Source organism: Castanea sativa, chromosome 12 (genome assembly GCF_040712315.1).
Source record: "Castanea sativa cultivar Marrone di Chiusa Pesio chromosome 12, ASM4071231v1".
NCBI classification, from domain to species: Eukaryota; Viridiplantae; Streptophyta; class Magnoliopsida; order Fagales; family Fagaceae; genus Castanea; species Castanea sativa.
Genome location: NC_134024.1, coordinates 24,558,079 through 24,570,073, shown reverse-complemented (window position 1 = coordinate 24,570,073; position 11,995 = coordinate 24,558,079). Strand labels below are relative to the sequence as shown.

The window sequence follows — 11,995 nt, the reverse complement described above, 5'->3', positions numbered from 1 at the left end:
AACTTGAAAATAACAACGACTAAATTAACTCTTACTAAAATGTAAAAATCAAATTGATTGTAACCCTAAAATAAAGGGACCAAAATAATGTTTTTACCAATTATTTAATCGGCTTTCCCTTATTGCCCCTCAATTGATTGTCAGAAAGAAATCCTTAAAATTGAAAATCCCCAGGATTAAAAGTGTAATTTCATGAGCAAAAAATGGTCCTTTCTCTTTCAAAATTTAAAACCACATTCCAATTTCCAAAGGCTCAACCAAGCAACCACATTCCATTCATTCATAGATCTACAAAAAAAAAAAAAAAAAACACACTCTTCAGTCTCTGGTATCAATGAACCAAATCCACTACGAATGAACCCAAATGTAATGTACATAGAATTAGCAATTAGGAATAGCGTCTAGTCCTAGTCTTATTAGTCTAGCATTTGATCTATGAATTTGAGAAAAATTCTGTGACCGTGAGAGTGATGGAGTTCACTGAAAGCTACAAGCAGACTGGGCCCTGTTGTTTCTCCCCCAATTCTCGCTTCATAGCCGTCGCCGTCGATTATCGCCTCGTCATTCGCGATACTCTCTCCTTTAAGGTTCACTTTTTTTCTTTTTCACATTCCATTAATTTCGATTCAGTTCATGTTTTTGTTTTAATATAAATTGTATCACCAAAACTTAGTTACAGTTACATTGTTGGACGCTTTAGATTCTCCAATTAAATTTAAACGCGCATTGCATTAACCAATGCACACTTAAGTAGGAACCTAATATACTGTACCTGTTAAGTTAGAAGAGTCATTTGGACTCGCCTTTAGCTAGTAAAACCTGCACGCAACTGATCCTACTCGCCAAAACGGGTAATCTAACGGCATTTACCCGGGCTAAGTAGTTTATGCTCATTTGTGCCTAAGAGCAATTGTGTATTAAATTTAAACACTTGTTGCATTGACCAATGCACACTTAACTGGGAACCTAATATACAGTACCTAAGCAACTGTAGGTAAGTTAGAAGAGTCATTTGGGCTCGCCTCTAGCTAGTAGAACCTATGTGCAACTGATCACACTCGCCAAAATGGGTAATCTGATGGGCGTTCTTTTCACCCCTGACGGGCTAAGCGATTTATGCTCATTCGAGCACAACAGCAATTGTTTCTTAAATTTGTGAAATTGTAATGCAGGTTGTGCAGTTGTTTTCATGCTTGGACAAGATAAGCTACATTGAATGGGCAGTTGATTCTGAATACATTCTTTGTGGTCTTTACAAAAGACCAATGATACAAGCATGGTCATTGGCCCAACCTGAATGGACCTGTAAGATAGATGAAGGTCCTGCTGGTATTGCCTATGCTAGGTGGAGTCCAGACAGTCGTCATATACTCACAACTTCGGATTTCCAATTGCGGTTGACGGTTTGGTCACTTGTCAACACAGCATGTGTGCATGTGCAGTGGCCAAAGCATGGTTCCAAGGGGGTTTCTTTCACCCAAGATGGTAAATTTGCTGCCATTTGCACTAGGCGTGATTGCAAGGACTATATTAATCTCTTGTCTTGTCATTCCTGGGAGATCATGGGTGTTTTTGCTGTTGACACTTTGGATTTGGCTGATATAGAATGGTCCCCAGATGATAGTGCTATAGTCATCTGGGATTCCCCACTTGAATATAAGGTAATGGAATTAGTCCTTTTAATTTCTTTGTGTGCATCTGTATTAGTTTCTTGCTGATTTGCTAATTTGTTGAAAGTGGGCAAAAGTACAATTGTAGCTAAAAAAGGGAGCTTTTAAAAAGCTACACATAAGCAAATAAGCTAATAACAACAACAACTAAGCCTTAGTCCCAAAACTTTGGGGTTGGCTATGGATCTTGAACAGATTAGTCAGGGTTGGCCACATGTATGATCATTGTAACTTGATCACTTAACTTTGAACATCTGGTTGCGTATTAGTACTAAGCAGAAAAGCCTGTTACATGTATATCTGTGGATGCATCGATAGATTTGTAACTAGCTTTGGCTGTGCCAACCAGTACAAGAGTATCTCCAATTCTATGGCTACTTAATGCATTAGGATGTATGTTAATTTTGCTTGTCCTGTGGGTTTTTTTGTAACCGTTCTTGCTGAAAAGTGAAAACTCAAAAGCTTATTGATGGTGTGGTTTGATACAGGTTCTAATTTACTCTCCAGATGGAAGATGCCTATTTAAGTATCAAGCATATGAAAGTGGACTGGGTGTAAAGAGTGTTTCATGGTCTCCTTGTGGCCAGTTTCTTGCAGTGGGTAGTTATGACCAGATGTTGCGGGTTTTAAATCACCTGACTTGGAAAACTTTTGCTGAATTTACACACCTATCTACTGTTCGTGGTCCTTGTTTTGCTGCTCTATTCAAGGTATTTGCTTTTCATTCTTTTCTATGCAGCCAAACACTTTGATGGGTTATACGTTAATATCTCACCTCGTGTCTCTTAAATTCCAGGAGGTTGATGAACCTTTGCAACTTGATATGTCCGAGTTATGTTTGAGTGATGATTTTATACAAAACAAGAATGGTAAGCATGATATTAGTTGAGTTTTTGGGATGTGATGTTCCTATTCATTTTCGATGCTCCATTTTTGATGTTCAAGTTTGTTCATAAAAAGTCTTAGTTAACATGTTTTGCATCAGATTGTATATGGTCTACCCACCAAAAGAACTGTATATTATGGGACACTAGTGATATAATTACCCTTTTTTTTGTTGAAGTAATGATCTAGTTACCCTGCCAAGAGAAGATAATTGAGGATTTTTCCTGTTTAGTCATTCTTAGTATGTGTATTTTGACCTATTAAAAGAACAAAAAATAAATTTAATATTTGCAATTAGCTTACTACCTTCAACATGGTTTTAGTTTGCATATTGAGGTGATACTTGGCAATAGCCTTCACCATATCTTTCTATTGTTTATTTCATTGAGTCTATGTAAAGATTCAGCCCTCTAAATTTTACTTCTTTTATTAATTGCAAAAACTGCTTTTAGCTTGAATTTCTCTCAAAGAAATAGCATCTTGGTTTTTATAATTATTGATACTTTTCTATGAAATTTTAGTTTATTATTATTTTTATGACCTTCATATGGTTTTTGGAGAGAGACATGGTAAGGAGCATTTGGACACCACATGAGTTGGAGTCTTTTTTAGAATTTTCAGTATCTCTGCAAATGTCAAGGAAGTGTGTTTCTCTCAGCAATTGACTTAAGATAGGTAATCCTGAGTTCAATCAATGGTTTTGCCTCAGTTTCATATGTTCTTTTTGCTTTTATTCTGGCAAGATATACATTTTATTTAATGAACTTTTATATATGAAAATTATTGCAAATATAAGTTGATACACCTCTCATGCCATGTCCATATAAACTGTAATGTAATTTATAATAGATTTCAATTAATCATGATTTTGTAATTGCATAGAATGAATTTGGGGTGTAATAATCTTAAAATCTTAATGAATCCCCTTCCCTCTCCCCTTGGGTCAAATGTCAAATCTTACTTATAATTTTTTTTTATATATAAAAAAAATTCTTAATATCATCCTCCGACATAATTTCACATTGTATTCATGGATGTAGATTCAAGTCATAGGACTTCACAGCTTGTACTAGATAAGAGTTTTTCATTCTATTTCTATTGGGGTTTTACCGCAATCTGTCTCTCTTGCTTGTCATTGGTGTACTAGGAAGCCTTCTTTTGCACAATTGATCCGTTATTTAATATTTGATATGGAATATTCAGTGTTTCACTCATTTGATCAGGCCTTTCTTTCTTTTTTTAACCTTAAAGAAGATGCTTCAGAAGGACACTTTGGAGTCAGATATGAGGTTATGGAGTTGCCCATCACTTTGCCTTTCCAGAAGCCTCCTGCAGACAAACCAAACCCTAAACAAGGAATTGGTAAGCCCCTGCTTCCTCATTTGCCATAAAGATGACAATAAGTGCAAATTTTATGTTTTCCATTTGATGCAGTACTCAGTAGTATGAAATCCGTGGATAGAATGCTAAATCAGTGTTTTAGAATTTGGACTGTTCAACAAAACTGAAAAGTGAAATGGTCAAGGGTACGAGGTTCAACCATTGGGTTGACTATTCTTGAGCATTGACATTGTTAATATATTAAAAAGTTAAAAATTAATTCGTAAATAAATATGAATTCTGTGTACATGTAATTGAAGACAGAGTCAACAGTGGAGAAATCTTTGGCTAGTGGAGGTGTTACTAACTTAATAAAATTAAGGAGTTTTGGGGTTGTTGTTGGAATGCATTTTTGAGGCTTTTGTATGAAAAACGCTTTTTTTTAGTACAAAACTTGAGCAAACACGTTGATAGCCTGGTGGCAAAGACTTTCAATGCTACTACTCCCATGTCTTAAGTTGAATACCTGCCAACTCTATTTATTATTTTCTTTTTTTACAAAACTTAACCAAATTGAACCAGATGGACAAGAAGTTTTTATGCGGGGCAATGACTGGACATGGTCAATCCTATTCTTGACAAATAGTCGCTGGTCGGCAGTTCAATCAGTCTGACCGCCCAGTCCAGATCAAGTTTTCAAACCTTAATTAGGATAGTATAGTTGATATTATTCACACAGTATGCTTGCTAAGCAAGGCTTTCTGGGAAAGCAACTGAAAATATGATTTAGAAGCTGCCTATACACTCTTCTTTTCACTGTAAGAGAAAGGGTCAGCTCATAATACATTAGCCCGGCCATCAGATGAGATCAGCCTCAGGACTTGATTGATGTCCTTAATAGGGCTCATCAGGTGGCAAGGCAATTATAAGGAGACTTGGCTTCTGATTAAATCTAGATATATCTAGGCTTGATATTAACATTAAAGTCAAAGTTGTTGTTGTGGATAGTCCTGACCGTTGGAACTGCTATGAAGGCATCCTTGCCCTTCATGATCATGCATATCAGCCATTGGATTGTCAATTTCACATATGTCGGTAGAAATTTAACTCTCTTGCCCAAAAAATTTCTCATAAACGTATAAAGTACACATTATTTTTTGTATGAGATGGATTCAATTTTTTTTTATTTATTGATAATTACATATGCACCTGTTGAGTCTTGAACCTACATCCTCACTCTCCACCATGCTCTTACAAAGGGAATGAGATTCCATTTTAGCTAGATCTCATTGGCTAGATGGATTCAGCCGATTACGTTATTCAATTCTGTTGAAGTTTAATATACTATTGTTAGTGGATTCATCATGTCTGGGGTTTGTTCCCCAAATGTCATGCACATATTGAAGGTAGAAATTATGGATGTTTGTAGACTACAAGCTTTCTCTTTCTCTATGAACTCTTAGAAATAGGTGGATTGCGGATGATACTCTTGTTTTCTGTGATGCTAACAACACTTATATAACAGCTCTTCGTGGGATTCTCTCTAGATTTGAGGAGGTGTTAGGGCTAAAAATTAATCTAGGAAAGTCTGAATTGGTTCCAGTAGGGGATGTGCCTAATCTGCATGAGCTAGTGGAGATTTTGGGCTGTAGAGAGGCTACTCTTCCGCTGAAATATTTAGGTCTTCCGTTGGGTGCTACCTATAAAGATAAGACGGTTTGGAATCCTATTTTGGAGAAGGTGGAGCGAAGGCTAGCTGGGTGGAAGAGATTGTATTTATCTAAGGGGGCCAAGGTTACCCTTATTAAGAGTACTCTCTCTAGCTTGCCTACTTATTTTCTTTCTCTCCTCCCTATTCCAGTTAAGGTGGCCAAGTGGATGGAGGAATTGCAAAGAAACTTTCTTTGGAATGGTATCGGTGATGATCGTAAATTTCATTTAGTAAAGTGGTCAAAGGTTTGTAGGCCGCTGAAGAAAAGAGGGCTAGGCATTCGGTGCTTGAGAAAGTTTAATTCTGCCTTATTAGCCAAATGGTTGTGGCGTTATGGTGTGGAGAATGATGCCCTTTGGAGAAGGGTCATTGGGGCGAAGTATGGGAATGAGTGGGGTGCTTGGTGTACAAAATCTATGTCTGGGGCATATGGTGTTTGCATGTGGAAATCCATTAGAAGTGGTTGGCTGAATTTCTCCAAGTTCCTTCGGTATGATGTGGGTGATGGTACTTGTGTGAAGTTTTGGGATGATGTGTGGTGTAGGGATCGCCCTTTTAAGGAGGCGTTTCCAGATCTATACAATATCAGTAGGAAAAAGGATGCTTCGGTCTCTGAGGTTATGTGCTTTGCAAATGGAAGAATTTTTTGGGACTTACAATTTCGCCAGTTAGTGAATGATCAAGAGTCACAATCTTTGGACAAGTGTATGGTTTTGATCTATTTCACAAAGGTGCGGGGTGTTGGTTTTGACAAGCTTTGTTGGAAGCTAGCCAGAAGTCAAGGTTTCAAGGTGAGTGGGTATTATCACTCCCTTTCCCCGTCTACTGCCTCCTTTCCCATGGAAAATGATGTGGCAATCAAAGGTTCCCCCCCGGGTTGCCCTTTTCTCTTGGACTGCTACTTTAGGCAAGATTCTAACTATTGATAATTTTTAGAAGAGGAATTTTGTTGTTCTTGAGTGGTGTTATATGTGCAAAAGGTGTGGGGAGTCTGTAGATCATCTCCTTCTTCATTGTCCTATAGCATATGAGATGTGAAGTATGATCTTTTGCTTGTTTGGTATTTGTTGGGTGATGCTGCTAAGGGTAGTGGATTTGTTGGATTGTTGGGCTTGCAATTTCCGGCGTCATCATAATTTCGTTATTTGGAGGATGGTGACACACTGTTTGTTGTGGTGTATCTAGCGGGAACGGAATTCTAGAAGCTTTGAGGGTTGCAAACGGTTCATTCTTGAGTTTAAGTCTTTTTTCTTTTTTACTCTTCTTGAATGATGTTTTGTTGTACCATCTTTTTCTTGTTTTTCCCTTCCTATTTTGCTTGATCATTGTAATTTGGTTTCTTGATGTTTTTGTCCCTCTAGTACATTTCCTATGTACGGGGTTGTGTTCTTCTCTAATATATATATCTTCCTTTACTTATCAAAAAAAAAGAAAAGAAATAGGTGGAGTTAACATTGAATGTTATTTGAAGGTTTATTCGCCTACAATAAAGTCTAATGGATGAGAACATTAAAAATTCTGGTGGCAAGGTAGTACTTACCGTTTAGGCTATTAGCCCCCAAGGATGTCATAACCACTTTTCTTCGGATTATTGTGTTCATTGTGTTTAGTGATAACTATAAGTTGTATTGAGATATTAACAACTTGTAAGTGGAATTGCTAAGTGAAATGCTGCCTAGAGTGCCAAGTTCCGATTTGGTTTAGGGTCCATTTGGATACAGTTGAAAACTGAAAACTGAAAAACACTGTAGCAAAATAATTTTTTAATGGGTAAAACTACTGTTCATTGGCCTAAAAATACTGTTCACGACCTAAAATCACTGTTCATGGCCAATGAACAGTGACCGGTGTGCGTCCAGGTAAAGAAAAAAAAACGCGTGAAATCACAAAATGCTTCAGACGCAGACGTGGGTAGAAATCAAACGTACACTTAATTGTAATACGTTTCTATTGGGCTCTAAATGAAGGTTCAATCTGGTTGAGAACTTAAGATATGTAGTGTGACCCATATGGCTCAAGCCCTAGTTTCTGTTGCAGGTCTTATGTCGTGGAGTAATGATAGCCAGTATATCTGTACTCGCAATGATAGCATGCCAACTATTCTCTGGATATGGGACATTCGCCATCTTGAAATTGCTGCAATCTTAGTGCAGAAAGATCCTATTAGAGCAGCTGCTTGGGACCCCACATGCGCACGTCTTGTTCTTTGCACTGGAAGCTCTCACTTGTACATGTGGACCCCTTCAGGTGCTTACTGTGTGAATATTCCACTGCCACAGTTTACCATAACCGATCTGAAATGGAATTCTGATGGTAGCTGTCTTCTCCTCAAGGATAAGGAGTCATTCTGCTGTGCTGCTGTCCCTGTACTGCCAGAATCTAGTGAATATAGTTCAGATGAATGAAGGTTTTTTTCTTCCTCTTACACTAGATGACTCAGGCATCTTCCATCAATTGAGCTGTTCTGAATTCTCTCTCTCTCTCACATTGTAATGTGCCTTATTTTGGAGGGTTTTCCATTAGTTATAGTTAGGAACTTAGTGACTGCTGTTATGATTTTAGTTTGAATCTTGGGTTGCTGCAACCATAGCTGCATTTGTTGTATGTAGTTGGATGTATCAGACAGTTTTGATGTGTTATTAAATCATGTTGTATGGTGGTTATTCAGCATTTTGTCTTTGTTCACGTTTTCACTTTTTTAGAGAAATGTTAATTTGTGGTTGATTGATTGGCCCAAAGGACAACCATGGTCTTTGTGAAAAGAATCAACATTTTAATAGATTTTCCACTAGTAATTATATTATGGCTATGGGTATCTTTGGAACAGAAAAGATTGAGAAAGAACAGTGGAGAGGAGAAGGTTGTCGAAATGTACTGATATTTAGTATGAGATTATATTCTATAAGGATGGGGTGTAAACTCATGTTTTACACCATCCAATAAGTGTTGCTACATCAGCATTTTATTTAAAATTCAATACATCCTACCATACCTAATAACATCTTGATAGATTCCCAATTTGGTTAGAAATATATATGGGTGTTTACACCCCATCCAATAAGTGTTGTTACATCAGCATTTTATTTAAAATTCAATACATCCTATCACACCTAATAACATCTTGATAGATTCTCAATTTGGTTAGATTTATATATGGGTATTAGAATTGATTGTGTGTGATTGTGTTTATTCTTAAATATGTGATAAGATGATGTGACATGTTGGGATTGGAGGGGTAAAACATGAGTTTTACATCACGTCTTTATAGAATTTAATCTCATTTAGTATAGCCCGGATCATCTTTCCCAATCCTCTCCCTCTCTCCCCTTCCATCCAAACATAAGGCTAAGAGGCTAAGATCTTTATAATAATTAGATCTTGGTTGCTTGTACAATTTTGAAGGCCTTTCTTCAAAATTGTGTATTTTTTTTTTCAAGGGGGAAAGAAGAAAAAAGCAAAAAAATTGTATTTATTGGCATCCCAATCTGTCTTGAACTCAGTTCTGTATTACTACCCTACTAGTCAAGACCGTTGAAAAGGAAGGTATTTGTTCTTTAGGTTCTATCAATGTCCCTAACTTTGTTTTTTGTTAATAAAGATACTTTAATTTTGATTACGGTTTTACTTGTTTATTAATTTTTATTTATTTATTTATCAAATGAACATAAACCTCCATGGCATACACAGAGCCAGCTGAATGCTAGAGCCAAAAATGCAGTTGCCTAAGGCCCCAAGCAAAAAAAAAGGCTCCTAAATTTTAACCAATAGGGTTATTTATAATAAATAAATAAAATAATATTTTTTTATCAGATGAAAAATAAATAAAAAAGAGAGAAAAATGCAACGTCCACAATATTTTTCACAATACTTTTACAATTAATGTTAAGTAGTAGGTTGTTATTGATGGCAAAAAAATAATTATAGTGATATTTTCAAATAGAAAACAAAAAGCAACTTAAAACCTAGAATTTGTTATAAAAAATATTGTGAATATTGCACTTCTAAAAAAAAAAAAAATAAGAGTTGAGTTAGCAAACTTTTACTAGTTCTCATTTAAGTTTACCACTTACACCGCTTTTTTACTTACCACTATCAATTTGTCATATCAACAAGTATGAAAAATTTTGTCAAACTTTTTTTATTTATAAAATTTCTAAAAAAAAAAAAGAAAATATTCTGCGTAATTCATATTAATTAGTAGTAATTTTGCATCTAATACAAGATAATTAATTTTCGCTTTAGGCTCTCAAACGCATCAAGCCGCCCTTGGGCATACAATTTATATTTTGCTACATCTAAGGGTAAGGGACTTTTTTGTTTTTAAGATTATTTGGCTATCCTTGGTGCGACTTTGGGAGAAATTCAAGTATCCAATCTCCTCCTCCTCCTTCTTCCCATTTATAATAATAATAATAATAATAATAATAATAACTTTTTTATTATTATAAATTAATGCACGACTTCATTATTGAGAAAACCTACACACAAAACAAAAAAAAAACCCTCATCACTTCCTTGAATACCAAAGGAGGGAGGGAAAACTTGCAACAAATAAAACCTATTTGCAGAAGCAAACTTAAGTGCAGAATGAATAGATTATTAACATCACTTCTAACCCAACTAAATGCACATACATCAAAACAACAACTAAGCTCTACAACATTTCAGCATAGTAGGTATAGACCACTAAAGCTTAGCAAGCTTAAATTCAAAGTATCAAAACAACTTTTAGCATCACCCTCCACAATGATCTTATGCAAATTCTCAATTTCTGCTGACTTTAAGGCTGGGAGGATAGCTGTTGCCATTGGGTCACAAAGTACTTGCCTGTTAGCCCATGCATATAGGACCTCATCCTCTTTCTCTCAAGCCACTACCACCAATGTTGTGAAATTATCATTGTCAATTTGACAACATCATCAACCTTGTCGCTAATCAAGCTTAATTAGTTTTTAATTGTTAGTGTACACTACTTGTTGTATGCTGCACACACAATTCTTTTTTTTTTTTACTGATAAAAAAAACGTGTGTGTACTTTGTGTGTAAAGGGTAGTGTATAATAAACCTGCCCTTATCCGTTGGATAAGTGATAAGCATTATTCTTCTCGTGGAGGCAGTTGTGCTGATAGACTGATAGTTTTTAGTTACAATGGAACCTGCAGATGCTGATATCATATTGGAGAAAATATGAGGAAGATTTGTGTATTTTTGCCAAGTCTGAAGAGAAGCTGAAGTATTTTTACCTTTTCCTCTGTTGGTCTTTAATTTTGGCTTTGTTGGCCACTTGCTCTATAGTTTTATCGTAAATGTTCTTTTTTATCTTAAATGTTTTTCATCATTCATCAAACTCATATATTATTTAGGCCAAAATTAAAAAAAGAAAACCCATATAATATTTTTTGACAGAGTCTAATCGTTTGATTGAAACAAAGAACCAATACCATATTAATGTTCTTCTCAAAATAAAAATATTAATGTTATTGCATTGGCATTGCAATAGGTTACAAAATAATAATAATAATAATAATAATAATAATAATAATAATAATAATAATGTCATTTTTCTTTCTTCTGCATTGGTCTATAGGTCAAAAGAATCAAAGAAAGTAGTACAAATGGTCCTTATGACGGGTGGATGTAATTATGTACTAGTTTTGTAACTAAATTGACAGCTTCTTATACACAAAGTCTTTGAGAGTTCAAGAAAATGGCTTGAGGTGTGGGGGTTCACCGTTGTAATCATGCAGATTCCAACTGGACCATGCCACTTACTATTCTTAGATTCTCACGCTTCGCTGAATTTGTTGACCCTAAAAAGCATACAATAGATTGACTTGCAGCCTTCTGGTTCTGGAGGAAGGACCAGTCCTTACGTTTGTTGGGTAGGTTTGTCATTTGTGGGACTTTTCGCTGCACCAAATAAATAAGTGGACTGATAAAAAAATATGAGAAAAAATTTACTGAGTAATATTATTACGGCTGCAATTGTATAACTTGTTACAAATCTTTGTTTTGAATTTAAAAATTAACGTTTGTAAAAGGAAGAGTTTAAAAATCAGAGTTTGTAAAAAGAACAATGATGAGTTACTATTAGAGTTTTAGATTTTAAAAACACTCATTTAAGCCCCTACAACACCTAACTAAATGGATCCTAGATATACTATAACTTTTATAAAGCTCTTGGTTCTTACTTTTTGCCATAAGATTATGATATTTTTTTAGGAAAAAAAAAGCATTTTTGGATATTTTTCTCAAGGAAAATATATTTAATTAAACGTAAAAATTGTTATAAACAATACTCCATAAACTAAGATATAAAATCTCTTAGAAGAGATTTTAATTTAAATTAAAATTTTAAGATGGCAAATGCCATATATTTAATTTTAGGTCAAACTTAGGTCTAGTGTTT

The 11,995-nt window shown here is 35.3% G+C and overlaps 1 protein-coding gene across 2 annotated transcripts; it reads left to right on the top strand.

Annotated features, from left to right (window-relative positions):
• Nucleotides 1–222: 222 nt before the first annotated feature.
• LOC142621274 (uncharacterized) lies at nt 223–8,256 on the top strand. 2 transcript variants are annotated; one of them, XM_075794591.1, is made up of 6 exons: nt 223–587; nt 1,173–1,661; nt 2,159–2,380; nt 2,467–2,539; nt 3,807–3,917; nt 7,624–8,256. In XM_075794591.1, the coding sequence occupies exons 1-6, from the start codon at nt 471–473 to the stop codon at nt 7,989–7,991; spliced, it is 1,380 nt and encodes a 459-aa protein (XP_075650706.1). In that variant the 5' UTR covers nt 223–470; the 3' UTR covers nt 7,992–8,256. The 2 variants fall into 2 exon arrangements, with proteins under 2 accessions (XP_075650706.1, XP_075650707.1); XM_075794592.1 differs by having other exon boundaries at nt 256–587; nt 3,810–3,917.
• Nucleotides 8,257–11,995: the final 3,739 nt, after the last annotated feature.